General features: G+C 45.2%; 1 protein-coding gene across 4 annotated transcripts in view; it reads left to right on the top strand.

Annotated features, from left to right (window-relative positions):
* Positions 1 to 17,441, top strand: part of MYLK (myosin light chain kinase) — a 265,262-nt gene that overhangs the window by 130,138 nt on the left and 117,683 nt on the right. For all 4 annotated transcript variants that reach the window (XM_024756503.1, XM_024756505.1, XM_024756502.1 and 1 more), the window contains 3 exons: positions 2,215 to 2,422; positions 15,863 to 15,911; positions 16,818 to 16,983. In XM_024756503.1, coding sequence (XP_024612271.1) covers positions 2,215 to 2,422; positions 15,863 to 15,911; positions 16,818 to 16,983 — 423 coding nt within the window. The remainder of the gene's footprint in view (positions 1 to 2,214; positions 2,423 to 15,862; positions 15,912 to 16,817; positions 16,984 to 17,441) is intronic.

Here is a 17,441-nt window from a genome sequence, read left to right as displayed (position 1 = left end):
GCAGGGGGCCAGAGTACTTGCTTGTGGAATGCTAAGGACGCCTTTGGTGAAGTTAATGATTCATCTCCTCCCAGTCCCAGAGTTCTGCACTGCCTTTCTCTGACGCTGACAGAAGGCCACCTGATCATCTGGAGGTGAGGCTGGCTCTGCCCGACAGGATGGAGGAGAAGATGATGATTCGCAGATTCACTATATGACCAGACTCCCAAGGGGCTTCCTTCTGTAGGAAAGAGTTTCTTTCCTTAGTTGTTTCCTGAAAATATGCTTTCACAGAGAAAAAGAATGCTTTAACACAGTGACTTTCTGATATTCCTTGGCATGAACCTTTGTGCCAAGATAGTGCCACAAGGTGATGTGTTTTGTACAGATATGTGGCAATTGCTACCTTCAAACACATGCATAATGTTTTTTTGTGTACCACTTTTATTTCCATTTCTAGATTTAAGTGCCCTGAGGGGCTCCACAGATTAATGAATGGTTGTGCTATACATTCATTATACAGGCACACGAATATAAAAGGAGCACATATTTTCATTTAATTTTTTTTCTGTTTGACAAAGGTCAGGGGTGTTATTTGCAGGAACATCAGAAAATGATAGTTAAGTAAAAGGAAAAGAGAGACCTAGAGGCAATCGCTGTTAACACTTTGTTTCATATTATAATAGGCATTATAATATGCACGTAGTCCCCTTCAACAGCATCACCCTGAGATAGGATACGTGCTTGGTGAGGCTGCAATGGCCAGGCGTGACTGCACAGCCACCTCCCCCCCCCTTTCTCCCACGTGCTAATAAAGCATCCTCTCTGACCTTGCTGGGGCGTATAGGAGGATTATTGCTGTCGGTCACTGAGGGCTTTCTTTCTAAATGTAATTTGGGGTCATCCAGGGAATTTTGGTTTGGCTTCATCTGTATCTATGCTCTCTTGTCTTGGAGTGGATCCGTGGATAAAAGCTACTGTTACAACCTATTTGTAACACCAACAATTTCTTTCTCAGGAGGTTTCTGTGATGTCTTCTGTGCATTTCCAGTGCTAGAATCCCCCAGTTCAGGTCCCAGGCTGTGCATTGACGGGCCAGTCTGAGCCCTGCTCCTCCGAAGATGAGTCCATTCCAAAGGGCCTGTTGAGTTTCAGGGGTTTCAGCGCCCTTGGGGAACTTTCTCTGAAACTCAAGGTGATTTCTTGGAATTTGTCTCTCTCTGCATTTTTTCCTCTTTGGGGAGATATCTTCTCTCTGAACAAGTTGCTGTGAGGCTCAGATACGCTGAGTATTTAGAAAAGCGCTTCACACTTAGCACTCAACAGATGTCCGCTGCTAACTATTTGTAGAGAAAGAGTGGTCTAGGGCAGCACCACCTGACAGAAACATCAAGCAAGGCATGTATGTAGCTGTACCTTTCCTAGTAGCCACATTAAAAAAGTAAAGAGAAACAAGTGAAATTCGTTTTAACAATATATTTTATTTAACCCAGTATATCAAAGTGACTACCTTTTCAATACGTAATCAGTATTTTTAAATTATCGAGGTGGTTCACATTCTCGTTTCATACTGCCTCTTCAAAACCCCACGTATAACTTACGTGTACAGTGCAGTCACAGTGCAACTCAGGATCAGCCACGTTTCAAGCGCTCAGTTGCCCTGTGTGGCTAGTGGCTGCCGTTACTGGGCAGCTCAGATCTAGAACCTTGCTACCCAAGGTGAGTTCTAGGGACCAGCAGCCTCAGCATCATCTGGGAGCTTGTCTGAACTGCAGAATCTCAGGCCCACCCCAAACCTATAGAAGCAGCATCTGCGTTTTTAACAAGTGATTCATGTTAGAGTAGGAAGCCCTGCTCTAGAATCCCCATGCTCAGTCCCCACGCACTGGGGTTCTGATTTAATTGGTCCAGGGTTGGACCTGGGCACTAGTATTGCTTTAAATCTCCCCCTGGTGATTCTAATCATGCATCCAGACTTGAGAGACACTTGTGTGGTGGGCTGTGGAGCCAAGATGCCTGACTCGGCTACTTGCTACCTTCAAGACCTCGAGAAATCTACCAAAACCCTGCATCTCAATCTCCTCCTCTCCAAAATGGAGATGAAAATAGTATTTGTTGCAGGGGATGTTATGAGGATTAAAAGAGTTAATACATGTAAAGCACCCAGAACAATACCTGCCACATAGGAAGTACTCCTTATGTACAAGCTCTCACCCTTTCTTCTTTTCCTTGAAGGTCCGGGGTTACCCAGAGCCCCACGTGACATGGCACAGAAACGGGCAACCCATTGCCGGTGGGGGCCGCTTCCTGCTGGACTGTGGTACCCGGGGGACTTTCAGCCTTGTGATTCATGCTGTCCATGAGGAGGACAAGGGAAAGTATACCTGTGAAGCCACCAATGGTAGTGGTGCCCGCCAGGTGACAGTGGAGTTGACGGTAGAAGGTGAGTCCCAAGAGGTGAAAGCCCTGGGGAGAAATGAGCCATCAGTTTCCCCAAGGCCTGCAGCTCCTGCCTCAGCCCTCTCTTGGGAGAGGGACGCACAAGAGAAAGCATCCCCATTCCGGAACTCAGGACCTGTTAGTCTGATGGGGGCAATGTGGTCCCTGGAACAAGGGAGGCATCCCAGGAGACAATGTCAGACTACACATCACCTCCCTTTCTGCTCCAGCCTTCCCCTCGCTTCCTCTCACACTGAGACTGGTACCAGCCTCCTCATCATGGCCTTACAAAGTGCATCCCGCTCCTGCCTGGCTCTCCAGACCCTTCTCCTACCACTCCTCACCCTGCTCGCTCCACTGTGGTCACACTGGCCCTCTGCTTGTCCTTGAGCAAAGCCTCAGGGCCTTCACCCGGCTGTTCCCTGTGTAAAGAAGAGCTCTTTCCGCAGCCCGGCCCCTGACTCGGCCCCTCCTTTCCTTCAGGTCTCTGCTCAGACGTCCCCTCCTTAGAGAACCCTCTCTGACCACCTCATCCCCTGGACTCTCCATCCTCTCACTCCACCCAAAAGTTTTCTCCTAGGACTGTCACTGCATCCCACCTGATTATCTCCCCCAAGCCCCACCTCTAACTAACTGGAAGCTCTAGGAGAAGGACTTTATCTTGTTTACTGCTGCTATCTCCAGCATCTAGAAAACTTCCTGGCACATGCTAGATACTAAACTATTTAGAGAATGAGCAATGTTTATTATCATCATTATAAAGTAGTACATGCTCATCATAAAAAACTTTGTAAAACTCAGAAAAATATGTAGGAGATAAACATACAAGTGTGATAACACTGATTAGTTATTTTGCCTTCTTTTCCCTTTGTACTTAAATAAAATTCTGTTAAGTTTATTAACTTTAAAAATTCCAGGAAAACATTTGACCATAAGTAAAACTGTTCCTTTTGCTGCCGGTGTATCTCCCACATGCTGAAGGCACTCCACTGGTGAGAACATTTCCAGTTCAGGCCTCTGGCTGCTGCTTAAAGCCCTGATGTCTAAAAGGACATGTGGGTTCGTCAGATCCTCAGAAATATGGCAAGGTTCCCTCCACCCTTCCAGGCCTTTCTAAGGGCTTATAAACCAGAGGGTCAGACTCATTTCTCCTCTCTCAGAAAACAATCCTCCCAACCTGGTTTTCAGGGGACACTGTGTGCCAGAGAAGGTTCCAGAAGGGGGCGAGGTGTACCTCGGCCAGTGTTTTTCTTGTTTGCTTGCATCATGAAAGGACAGACAGGCTGTTTCACAGAATAGAATATGCATAGTTTGGGTACTTTCCCCAAATTCTTTAACTGAGTGACTCATTCCTTTTAATGACCTTCAAGTACCTGTGGGCTGGGGCATTGCACATGGAAGGTGGCTCCTGGTCACTCTCTGAATGACCCTCATCTCGGCCAGTTCTGATGCTGTGCTTTCCCCTACAGTATACACTTTTCAATGCCCAAACTTTGAGTTGAGGCCCACAAATAAAAATTACTTTATCCCCCTGTATTAGTCAGCCCAGGCTGCCAATACCAAATACCACAGACTGCGTGGCTTAAATAACAGAAATGAATTTTCTCACAGTTCTGGAAGCTGGAAGTTCAAGATCAGTCCAGCAGGATTTGGTTTCTGGTGAAGGCTCTTTTCCTGGCTTGCAGAGAGCCGCCTTCTTGCTGTGTCCTCACATGGCGGAGAGAGGGAACTCTCGTGTCGCTTCTTCTTCTTCTAAGGGCCCCACCCTTAGGACCTCACTGAACCTTTGTCAACTCCTCACAGGCCCTGTCTTCAAATACAGTGACACTGTGTGGGGTGAGGGCTTCAACATATGAATTTGGGTGGGGACACAAAAATGTAGTCTATAACACCCCTTTTCTGATTTTCTATTTGGAGCTGGGGAAACGGGGAATCAGAGGTTCAAGGTTCTGGTCCCAACTTTTGCCGGTCAATGTGCGACTTTAAACTCTGGATCTCTGTTTCTGTAGAATAAAGGGTTTGAATTCAGTGGTCTCTACAACATGGGCTAGCCCTTGTTCTTTGTGATCCATTGTAAAGGAATGGAGTGGGTTAGGAGTACAGGAGAGCTGTATAAAACCCAGGTCGTATGAAACCTTTTTTTTTTTTTCTTTAGTTCCCATCAGTGAGGACATTAGATCTGATGTCTCAACTAAGCAGGAAAATTTTTATTAGGTCATGGTACTCCGGGCCCAGGAAAAGAAAGAAGGCAGGAGAACTATAGCAAATGAGAGAAGGCTAAGGCTCTCAGCCCTGCGCCCTCCCCTTTGGTTTCAATTTGAGAATGATTGAAGATGCTTTATGCCTTCTAACCCTAGGAGGTAGAGAATGACCTAAAGGCTGCAGTACCTTTAAATGTGAATGGCCTTGTATACTCTCTGCTTCTGCATCAGAGGCCAGTTTCAGCCTCTGTGGTTTGGGACTACCCCATAGACCATAGCCCTGGAAGGATCCACTCTGGTCTCTTATGCCGTGGATAAGTTGTTGATGGAGCCAGGCTAGCCCAAACCCTTACAAAGGGAATCCAGCAGCCCTCCTGCTTCTCGCCAGCTCTCTGTGCTTTGCTTCTTAGTTATGCTTCTTATTCAGAAAGAGCAGAGCTTCAGGAATTAAGAGTATGACTCATATATGGAGCCTTTTGACCCCCTAATGGTCAAGTTTAGAAGGCAGTGCTATCCAACGGTCTTGGATTTTAGCTCCACTAATTTCTAACTATGGGGAAATTAACCTTTCCGAACCTTATTTCCTTTTCCGTAAACTGATGCTAATGGCTGCCCCATGGGTTGTGGAAAGGTCAGCGCAGCACTGACAAATAGTAGGCACTCAACAAATGGTAACCTTGTGATGTTCAAACGTGGCATTAATATCCTGAGAACTACTTGCAGAGGGAAATCCTTGTGTGGAGAATAGAGGAGAAAGCTTTCTCCCCTGATTTCCTTTGGTAACCAGGGCCAAGAAGCATGCACTCTCCTCCTTGAGGGCAAGCATCTTCACGACAGGACCATTCATGACCTGTGCAGCCCTAGTCTGAGCCCTGGAAAGGCTTTGTGTAGCCAGCCCTGACAAAGGCTTGGTGCAGAGCAGGGAAGAGACGTGGTGCCTGCTTTCTGGGAGCTTTCTGTATAATGTAGGGGCCACAGCCTGTTCTCCAGCCCCACGCTGTCCAGAGAAATACAATTGACCCTTGAACTATATGAGTTTGAACCTCGCAGGTTCACCTATATGGGGATTTTTTTAAATAGTAAATACCACAGTATTACACAGTCTGAGGTTGGTTGAATCTGCAATGTGGAACCGCACACAGAGGAACGACGGACATGCAGAGGGCTGACTCTAAGTTGTACATGGATTTTCAACGGCGGGGAGGGTGGGCACCCCTGACCCCCTCATTGTTAAAGGGTCGACTGTATAATGTGAGCCACATGTGTCATCTCAAGTTTTCTAGTAGCCACATTTTTTTTTTAAGTGGAAATCGAATTTAATAAAATACTTTAACTTAACCCAGTATATCCAAGATACTATCATTTCAACATATAAAAATTATTTCTGAGATATTTTACATTCTTCAACATTTGCAGCGTATTTTACATGGTAACACATCTCAATTCAGACCAGCCGTATTTCAAGAGCTCAATAACTACAGGTGACTAATGCCTACTGTACTGGACAGCACAGCTCTAGAAGCTTGAATAGGGATAAACAAGGCTTACACGGAGAAAAAAGAGAAGCCCACGTGTAGGAACAAGGTGTCAGGTTGTCTGGGCAATCACATCCACAGAGTGAACCTAGGGCGTGGGGTGGAGTGAGGGGCGGGGCTGAAATGAGAGATTTACCTGAGACGTGGTGGTCTGACTTTGAGAAGGTCCTTTGTGTTTCAGGGACCAGAGAGTCACTTAAGTCATTTCAAGTAATAGAGGGTTAATTTTAAGGCCATGAGTTCAGGAACCCAGGGAAAGCCAAACTGGAGGCCCAGAGGTGATCCAGGCCTCAGGAGGGCTCATACTCACCTTATAGGCTTGTTTAATGCAAATGCAAGGGCACCCAAATCACCTGGGGGAATCTTGTTAAAATGCAGATCCTGGTTCTGTAGGCCTAGAGTAGGGCCCAAGTGTCTGCACTTCTAACCAGCCCCTGGGTGATGCCCGTGCTGCTGGTCCACAGGTCACACTTTGAGTAGCAAGGAAGGATTCAGTTACAGATGTGATATATTTTTCCTAGTACAAATGATTCTCAAATGTGAGCATTTGGGCAAGTGGTTGCCCTTTTGCAGACCCATGGTCACAGCAAGTGTCCTTAGGGTGACCATTCATCCCAGCATGCCTGCTCTACCAATGTAATTATAAATAGAGCCTCCTTTGACTTTCAAAAGAGTCCCAGTCTGGATAATAAATTGCATGGTTACCCTAGTCATGATCAACATGTCTGGTGCACTGGGCAGTGAGTAAAGCTTTAAAGATGATGTTGAGAAATAAGGGCTTATTCCAGGGGAAGAGGAGTAGCAAGAGAGTGGAGAGCGATAGTTGCAGAGGAAGTGGATAAAGTTTATTTTCATCTCTGAAAACTAAATTCCAAGCCATTAACGACTCCGCCTAAGAGTGCAATGAACAACTGAAAAAATAACTTTAAAAATAGCGAATATGTATTCGCTGGGGAATAGATTCGGCCAGGGGCTCCTTCCTCTTGGGAGTTTTCTTTGAAATGAGTAAATGAAGGTGGAGGGTAGGCAAAGACCTGTTTCCTCCCTCCTTTCTGGATCCAGCCTTGACCATCACTCTTTCTTCTCTATTAAGTACACTATCCTTCATGCAAATTCCTCCTCCTTCACCTCCATTCCTGGGTGATTTTTCCCCAGCTCCCTCCCCTGTAGGTGATAGGTTCTGAGGCTGCCACTTTTGTCTCTGTCGAAAAGCAAAGACATGTCCCCTCATCTTGGAATGTCTCACACAAGCAAAGAGTGCATCCCTCTATCCATTGCCTTGTTCACCACTCTGTTTCTCTCTGTGTCAGGCCCAATTCAGACAGGCTTTCTGCCCCCTTGGAGTTTACTTCCAATGGGGAAAGAGAGACTATAAATAGGTAACAAATATCACTTTTGCAATAGAATTAAGTGCTCCCTGACCATGCGAGCGAAAGGGAGCCAGGTGGCAGGCCACCTAGAATGTGGCGGCAGAAAGGAGAGTGACCCCATGTCATGGGATTTAAGGGAGAAGACTGGCCTTAGTGACCGCTAGCCAAGCTATTCTGGTGCTGCTGGCACCAGCATTCTCTGGTGATTTTGAATTTGTAGGAAATGCTTCTGCGCCATGTCTTTTGCTACTACCCTTTTCCAGGGTCAGACTTCTCAGATGCCTTTATTTTCACATTGGATTGAATTGATGACATTATATATTTGAACCCATGTCTATTTACAATGGCTGAGTTTTAAATTGTTGTATTCCTCAAGAACGTCTTTCGTGATTCTCCTTTTGTTTTGTTGTTCTCTTCTTTTGTACTGTCTTCTTTTACCTAAATTTTCTACCTTCTTAAAGACCTGTAATTATATTTCCCATTTGTACTCTTTATAAACTCTTTTCAGTCTGTTATACTCACTGATGACTCTTCTTTCTGGAGGGGCATATGCCCTATTTTTTTTCTTACCCAGTCAGAATATTAAAATGTTCTGAGTTCTTGTCCTTTTCTGTCTCATCAATGGGAGAAATATAAATATGGTAGAGATAAAGATTATTCTTTTTGCCCCTCCAGTCTCTTTGCTGTGAAACAGTTGTGTGTCAAGACTGCCTCACTTATTTGCTACACGGAAGTGTTAGATGACAAATGACTTGGTCCCATTCTGTTCTGGAAGCACGCCTTCCAAATCTCCTTCTCCCTTCCCTCTGTTGTTTTCACCTTCCAGTTTCACTTTGCTTCTTTTTCCCTCCAAAATACACGCCAGTACCCCTGGCTGGCCCAGCTGCCATCTTTTCTTCCCATCTCTAACTCCTCTACCCATTTCTCCCATCTCCACCCCCAGACCTTTCCCATTTGCTTGTAGTTCTAGCCTCTTCTTCATTCATCAGACCTCCTTACACGTGCTAACTTTGTGCTGGGATCTAAGAGCCGCAAGACTTGGTTATTGCTCTCAAGAGACCTTCTTGACCTCATATTTCATTGTTATGTTGCAATTAAGTAACAACATGAGGATGCATTTAGGGAGTGCTGGCTTTGTGCGGTGCCATGTGGGAGATGAAATGCTTTGTCAGATCCTCTCTGCAAGAACCTGGTTGGTCAGCTAAGACGTAGACACATTAAAAGCTAAGTAAAAGCACAACCCCAAGACAGCACAGGTTTACTTGCCAAATGATTGGCACTTCCGCTCTGTAAACTTAGAGGAGGACGAGACATCTGGAGGCTGAAATGGTCTGCGATATCTTCTTGGGAGGAGGAGGGGCTTGGCTAGCCCGGACAGAGCGAGTGAGATTTGGATGGCAGATTATGATTCTGATGCTGGGGATAGGAGGAAAGTGGTTAAGAGTTAGGGCCTGGGGTGGAGGGTGGGGTGAGTAGACGTGCAGGAGCAGAGAGTAGTGGGAAATAAAGCTGAAGGACAGATTGGGAGGAGACTGTGGGAGGTCTGGAGCACGAGGCAATGCGGTTTTTAGAGTCATATCAGTTCCAGAGTATGAGTGGACGATTCTGCCCTTAATTGTTGCTTTTCCATTTTCCTACGGCATGTAGCTCTCCAGATGAACTGCTGCCCTTAGCCACAGCTTGAGGGACAGACCTACTATGTGCTTGCTTTGCTTCATGAATCTTTTTAACTTTACCTTTATTTTTCTGAACACACGGGTTTATTACAAGTATTACGATCACAGATTTTTCATGCGTTCCATTAGTCTTTGATACATCATCACTTTGCATGATCCCCAACAAAAATGGGTTGCTTATTAGTACAATGACTTTCTCCAGAACCATGCTTAAAATAACCTTCCCATATGCTGCACTTGCTCACTGGGTGGCTTCTGATCAGACACCTGTACAGTAGCCACAGCCAGATGACTCCTACCACATCAGACCCACAAGTGGGGAGCGGCTCAAACCAGAGGTAAATTTCTCTTTGTTTCCTTCCTGATAAATTGATACAAGATCAGTCTTTATGACTTAAGTACTGAAGGGAATACCTGCTACTTGGCTTGGTGTTTTGGGAGGGAATCACAGTGGAAAGTGACTCTTGAGAAGTGAGCTGGCATGTCTGTGGTCCTTGGCCTCAGAAAGAAGACTCTAAAGAAAACAGCTATTTTGTCTCTGCAGAGGATCTAAATTCCTCTTTAGAGTACTTATGTAAGACAGTTGAGAGATCACTGGCCGCAGTTTATTGAACTATTCCCCCCTCCAAAACAAAACTTCGCGTCCCTACTCCTTTGAACTCATTGGGTAGGATATATGACTACCTTATCCATCAATGACCAGGAAGTAATTTGTCTTCTAAGTGGTGGATATTTTATTTCAATCCCTTGAGGAAGAACTGGTTCTTTAGTGCATCAGTTTCCTGGGAACCCAAATAGAACTCCTGAAATGTCTACTAGGCGCCCTGGGATAACCTCCTTAGCCTCTATGCAAGGATGTATGGTTGACCCCTGAATAACAGTTTTGAACTGCATGAGTCCACTTATATATGGATTTTTTTTCAATAAATAGAGTACCTGTATTTTCATTTTACAGATATTTAAATTAACTTAGTGTGGGAGGAAGTTTGTGTTCAATTAGAGATCGCAATATGCAGAATCAAGAGAACTAGGGTTTGAGTCCTGGTTCTGCAGAACAGCTTCAGCTTCCTGCCCTTGGGTGAGTCATGTATCAGTTCCTTCATTTTTGAGGCAGACATAGAGTACGTGGATTTTCCACTGCACGGGGTTGGCGTCCCTAACCACCGTGTTCTTCAAGGGTCAACTGTGCTTGTTATTGAGTGTCATAGTGTAGGAATAAGGTACATGTGCACATTCCAGTGAACGTGGACTGTGGCAGTGACCTCCAGAGCTCCCTGCCTGAGTGGAGGCTGTAGAGTGAACTGTTTATATAGGGTGAGGCCCCCATTTATACAGTGACAGGCAGCCCCTGGCAGAGGTGCAGTAACATTTATGGTTAGGACTTCAGTGCCCTCTGGAAGACACAGCTGAAACCTTGACGGGTGATAACCCAAACCTCCTTTGGAAGCAGGGCAGCCCAGCCACCTCGTCATCCTCAAGTGCTCCCTCCCTGCCCTTCCCTGGTCAGTCACCAGACCCTGCTGTGCCAGTTCTCATTTGTCTCATCGTGGTCCTGTCCACTCCGTCCTGTTGCACAGATTTCCAAATGGTCTCCCCAGTTCTACCCATACCCCACTCTAATCTCCACATTGCTGCTGAAAATATCTTTCAAAGAATTCAGACGGGATTTTATCATTCCCTCCCTTCGAATCCTCCAATGATCCACCTTTAAACTGAAACTCAAGATCTTCAATAGGCCCTGCTCTGGGGTGTCCCCTCCCCCATCTTTGAAGCACTTTGCCTTTCTCTTAAGGCTCAAGTTTTCTTCTAGCTTTTATTACACACATCAGTCTACTTGCTGAAGCTCTAACTAATGCCTTATGCGTAATAGGGACTGAATCAGTGTTTTAGTACAGATGAGGTCTCAAGGATCCCATGTCATACAGCAGAAAATTGTTTTGACACCACACTTACAGTCATTTTTTCCCCCATTTTCTCTACTTCAGTGGTCTGTAACTTGTCTTGCCGTGTTACCTTCTTTTGAGGTTTCATTCTTTCTTTGTCATATAATGTCTTCTCTGTTATTTATCCTAACACTACTCTTTCTTTTTGCTATACTAATTTTTTCTTTTTTCTCTTTATTGAGATATAATTGACATATTACATGGCTAACACTACTTTTTATTCTAGCGTCCACCTGTATACCTGTGTTCCTTCATTTCCGTGACTACTTGTACAGTGTGTTTTTTGATGGATCATTCACCTTCAAATCCAAACATGCAGATGAGTCAGTGTAGGCATCTATTCCGTTATGTCTTCTAAAGTGCCTGGGCATTTACATTGAAATAGACATGCTTGAACATCTATTGATGTACAATATCGAAATATTGAAATTCCATATGGAAATAAACATTATTATACTTCCCTTTCCTTTTGTTTCTCCTTAACATTTTAGTCAGGGCTTTACATTTGTTTTCTTTTTGAAATTATATATATGGATGGTTAGCGGCAAATATTGATTCAACACGGCACAGGGGACATTGCTAAGTACATGTTATAAAAAGTGGGTATTTGTTCTGATTGAGTGAAGAGCCACTATTTTAAGCAGTCCTCAAAATCTCCTTTGAAGTTGCCTGCAAGTGGGGTGACTGCTCCCTGGTTTGCCTGGAACAGTCCTGATTTTACTCCTGTTGTCCGGGCAGAATTATTAATTATGCCCCTTTCAGTGTCCAGAGTCTCTGTTTGGATGATAAATTATATCATCGCACCTTTTTAGAAGTATTTCTTCTTCTTACCATCATGATCACACTATTCCCCTTTCAGCAGCGTTCTCTGTGTCTACTCAGTCTTTGACAAAATGTGCTTAGTACCTCCACTATTGAACTTTTCATTCCTAAAACCTGCTAGCATCCTCTTTTACTCATTCTTGAAAAATCTGAGATGACTGTTTAAATACCTTTGGTGCCTTGGCCTTTTTTTCCCTCTCACTAACTCGATCCTGTCTTCACTAATTCTCTTAACCTACTCTTCTATTTTGGGCATTTCTACCTTAATCCCCTTTCCACTTATTTTTCTACATAGCCTTGCTGTTCTGCCAGATTTTCATACTTTCACAAAATTAATTTTGCCTTATCTGACAATTTGCAACTTCAGATTTTTGCCTATACATAGACCCTGTTAGCTATTTTAGCCCCAGTTCTCTGTTTGCTTTGATGTATGTCTCTGGTGTTGACACACATTTAGATGAGCATTCCTCAATTCCATTTTTAGCTGACTGCTTTATATGTTACCTTTGGATTGTACCATAAACTGCTCTTACTCTGATACAGAAGGACCTCCAAACAGCACACTTTTGGTATTCTTTGAGGAAATGCCATATTTTTGCTCTATCTTTTAAGGAGTAGAGGAATTTTAGCCTTTGGATTAAGACATTTAGCTCCCAAGAGTTTTAAAGGTTCTTAGTATAATTTTTTTATTGTGATAAAACACATATTACATAAAATTTGCCGTTTTAACCCTTTTAAACCATGCAACTCAATGGCATTAAGTGCATTCACAATGGTGAGCAGCCATCACCACTGTCTAGCCCCAGAACTTTTCATCGCCCCAAACAGAAACCCCACACCCATTGAGCAGTCACTCCACTCCCCCCTCCCCCAGCCCCTGGCAACCACTCAATCTGCCTTCTGTCTCTGTGGATTTGCCGCTTCAGAACATTTCATATAAATGGAATCATACATTTTCTGTGTGTCTGGCTTTTTTCACTTAGCAAAGATTTTCAGGGTTAATCTTTGTTGTAGCATGTATCATTACTTTATTTCTCTGCATGGCTGAATAATATTTCATTGTATAGATAGACCTTATATTGTTTATCCATTTGTCTGTTGATCAGTCTAATTTTTTAAATATTTATTTTTATTAAAGTATAGTTGATTTACAATATCGTGTTGGTTTCAGGTGTACAGCACAGTGATTCAGTTCTATGTACACATATTCCTTTTCAGGTTCTTTTCCCTTATAGGTTATTACAGAATACTGAGTGTAGTTCCTTGTGCTCTACAGTAGGTCCTTGTTGGTGATCTATTGACCGGTCTAATTTTTATCAGATCTTTACCCCAATGTGAAATGAGTGGTACAGTAGCATGATAAGTGCAGTGAGTGGTACCTGGATATTTCAGATGAGAGTCTTAGTGATTGGTGTGTGTACCTAATGCTGTGGAATAGAGCATGTATAAGAGGCGATTACGTTTTGATATATTTTCTTCTGGTTGTTTCACTGTGGGTATTTTATCTTATTTTTACCTGATTATGATCACATTGAATAGACAATTTTGCATGCTGCTCTTTTTTTCATAAAATTCATTCGTTTAACAAATATTTGAATACCTACTATGTGCTGGGCACTGGCCTGGATACTTCTGAGGAATAAAAAGCTCCGGTGGGAGTGTGGTTTGGGAGTTATTATGGGTATTATTTAAAGCTATGGGACTAAGCACCCCCCGGGGAAGAGTCCATAGCGCTGAGGAGAGGACCCAAGACTCAGCCCTAGGGTGCTCTCAGAGATAAAGTTCCAGAAGAGAAGGAGGTTGAGGAAAGAATAGGCAACCTGGTAAAAGCGGGAGAGTCTGGAGGAGAAAGTGCTTTGGAGAGGAGTGGCCCCTGCTGTCAGGTGCTAGTGAGCGGGATTGTGAAGAGGATTAACCACTGGGTTTGGCAAGATGGTGGTCGGAATGGAGCTCAGTGGAGTGGAGAGGATCACAGCCCAGCTGGAGTGTGCTGAAGAGCAAATGATATAATATTTTTAACATATTTCTGCATGTTTCATATATTCTTAAACATAATTTGGTGGCAGAATACGATGTCTAATTGTACATTGTACCTAGCCACTTATTGTCTCCCTACCGTGTGACATTTATGTTGTTTCCAATATTTACTACTACAAACAAGACCAAAGTGAGTAGCTTTGTAAACTTTCTTTCCTACTTTTAGCATCGTTTCCTTTAACTGGAGAGACAGAAAGGAAGATGCTGATCTAAGAGCAGAGCGTCTTTAAAGCTGATGATTCTCATTTGCTCAAATACCTTCTAAAAGAACTTCCTCCAGCGGTGTCCGAGAGACCCCAGCATCTTGACTGCAGTTGTCAGTTGGGCCTTCCCAGAGCAGGTCTCTCCTTTTATCAGCTTATAAATTCTTTTAACCTTGAACAGAGAATTGAATGACAAGAACTAAACCCACATTATGGGATGAAAACTATACACGGCTCACTAAATAGTTATGTTAAGCAGAATGCATGCACAACAAGTGTCACCCCATATGGCATCACAACTTACATGGGAGGCAGGCATTGTTATTAACCCTTTTTCACTAAGGTCCTGGTATAACCTTAAACCAGGTATGGCTGAGGGAGGTACTCAGCCATGATCTTCACCTTCCATTCCTATGTTCCTATGCATTCACATAGATGTGATCAGTGCTGGAATTTAAGGAAGTTTACCCTTTTCCGGGAGACACCCTGCAGATCTCCCATTACAGCTGCCTGCCGATATCAGGGAATGACTTCTACCCTTTCTACGCGTGCCTTGGGTGGAGTTTAATAAACATTCCCCAGCTTCCCTGGGGGCGCAGTGGTTGAGAGTCCGCCTGCCGATGCAGGGGACGCGGGTTCGTGCCCCGGTCCAGGAAGATCCCACATGCCGCGGAGCGGCTGGGCCCGTGAGCCATGGCCGCTGAGCCTGCACGTCCGGGGCCCGTGCTCCGCAACGGGAGAGGCCACAACAGTGAGAGGCCCGCGTACCGCCAAAAAAAACCAAAAACATTCCCAGTGTGTCGCAGAAAGAGAACAACTTCCAGGCTGATTGTCATCTCAAAAATGCCCTCCTCTCCCCCTCCCCATTCCTCAAAAACACCCCACTGCTGTATAGTCACTTCCTGCTCATGTTATGAGTTGCTCCTCCCAGCATCAGCAGTTGGGTGAAGGAGCTGAGACCAGCCGCCTTGCACAGTCTGCTGTTTAACTGCTTCCCGCCCAGCACAGCAGCCCCTCACCCAGGACTGGCAGTGCCCAGCGTCCCGCTGGTGCCGGTTCTGGGAGGTGCTGGCTGCTCTGGAGCTTGTCTCCTGTGATCTGCTCCATTCCAGCGGGACAGACCCTGCTGTTTGCTGGGCGTTAAGTGGAAGGGTGGAGTGGTGATTGGGTCAAAAAGGAGTAGATGTAGTAAGAGAGATGCATGTGCATCTCCCCTGTCCGTTCAACTGGCTCCTTTTCTGGAGAGGTCCTGATCGCCACAGATCATCCCCGAGTGGAAGGTCCAGGGTCATATAACCACTCAGCAGAATGGTGGAGTGTTCTAGAATAGGTAAACCGGGATGCTTTCCTGTACCGTTACTGGCTCTGTGACTCAACTGGGCGACTTTATGTCTCCGAATCTCATTTTTTCTCACCTGTTTAAAAAAATAGAAGGATGTTGTAATACCAGCCTCCTTAAAGTATTGCGGGAAATCCGTGTGACGATGCATGTAAAGCGCCCACCATAGAGCCTGACCCAGTATGGGCTCAGTCAGGGTGAACTGTTCTGTCATTATCTGCGCCCCGCCCCCGCTGACTCTTTCTGGCTTTTGTTGCTCCCAGTGTGTGGCTCAGACCGGACTTTTCAAGCCTCTTTCTCTTTGTTTCCTACTTGCAGGGGGCTTTGTGAAGAAGCATGGTCAGCCTCTTGTTTCCAAAGCCTTGGGGTAAGTTCCAGGATGTCCAACCCAGCATAAGGTAACTGGCGTTTCCTGAGGCCTTGGCAGAACAGCCTGGGGAGCAAGTCTTCTCAAACATCTTGGGTTGTGATAACTAAAGCGGGAGCCTATTGTGGTGTGATGTGTCAGACCTGGAGGCCTCTATGGATACCCCTTTGACGAGTCCAGTTGCTAAATGGAAGTGGGCTATGTGGCCATAGTCTGCAGGAGTCCCTAACAACCAAGGCAAATAGTCAGAAGACTTAAACAAGCAGACTTATAAGGGGCAGTCAGTATGTGAATTTCTTATGGCAAGTAAGCCTAAATTGGTAAGGGTAAGTAACAGTGGCTGCTGTAACAGACAAGCCCCCAAATTGCAATGGCTTGACACAGGGAAAGGTGATTGCTTACTCAAGCAAAGTCAGTTCACATATTCTTGGACAGGTGGAAAACCTTCCTATTATCTTTCAGGGACCCAGGCACCTTCTGTTTTGTGGCTCCATCATCTCCTAGGCCTTGGAGCCTCAGCAGGACTCTCTGCATCTAGCCAGAAAAGTGGGCAAGAGAGACTGTGGAGAATAGCACAGGAGGTTTTGATGGGTCCAGCCTAGAAATGGCACATGGTGTTTCTGCTTTCTGATCACAGTCTGTTGGCCAAAGCTGGGCTTTGGCCAGACCTCAGTAGAATTCAAGCATACCTAACTTCAAGGGAGGCTAGTAACTGAAGGCTAGCTGCATGCTCAGGAGGTGGAGGAAATAGGTTTTGGTGCCACAGATTTTTCCAGAAATGTGTTTGAGGCACAGAATTGGGAAGGTTGCCCTTTGCTGGCTTCTGAGCTCAACTTAAGTAACTTGGGAGGGGACAGAGAGAAAAGGATCTGCATTGCTGTAGATTCTCTGCGGCTTTCTTTCCAGGGACAGATTTGCAGCCCCTGCGGTGGAGACCCGTCCCAGCATCTGGGGAGAATGCCCACCAAAGTTTGCTACTAAGCTGGGCCGAGCGGTGGTCAAAGAAGGACAGATGGGGCGATTCTCCTGCAAGATCACTGGCCGGCCCCAGCCACAGGTCTCCTGGCTCAAGGTGAGGTTTTGTCTGCCCTGACTCTGGGTTAGGTCCCTGGACTACGGGGAGTCGGTCTTCCCAATCAGTCCCTTCCAATTCAACTGTAGAGCGTCCTTGAGGTTCTCATGTGTTTGGTAGCCGTGCCCGTTCTTGCCCCTGTTTGCACACTCTCCCTGTGTTACTCAGCCCACGATGTCCTGTAATCCACACACTCACAAAACAGTATAAAACTTCCGAGTCAAAACAGACCTGACCATGTCAAGAGAGTGGAGTCTGAAGTCTGGGGCTGATTTCAAGCCACAGCTCCCTGATTGACAAAGCATGAGATGCTGGGCAAAGCATTTGATCTCTTAGAACCCCAGTTTCCTTATCTATGAGGCAGAGATAATCCCACCTACCTCCAAATACTGTTGGGAGGCTCCACGTGGGAGTGCTTTATAAATCATTCAGGGCTGAACGATGTGAAGACACAGGTG

Source organism: Neophocaena asiaeorientalis, unplaced genomic scaffold (assembly GCF_003031525.2).
Source record: "Neophocaena asiaeorientalis asiaeorientalis breed wild unplaced genomic scaffold, Neophocaena_asiaeorientalis_V1.1 scaffold22, whole genome shotgun sequence".
Classification (NCBI taxonomy): Eukaryota; Metazoa; Chordata; class Mammalia; order Artiodactyla; family Phocoenidae; genus Neophocaena; species Neophocaena asiaeorientalis.
Note: the sequence above shows the minus strand (reverse complement) of the source record. Positions and strands in the feature narration are given on the sequence as shown.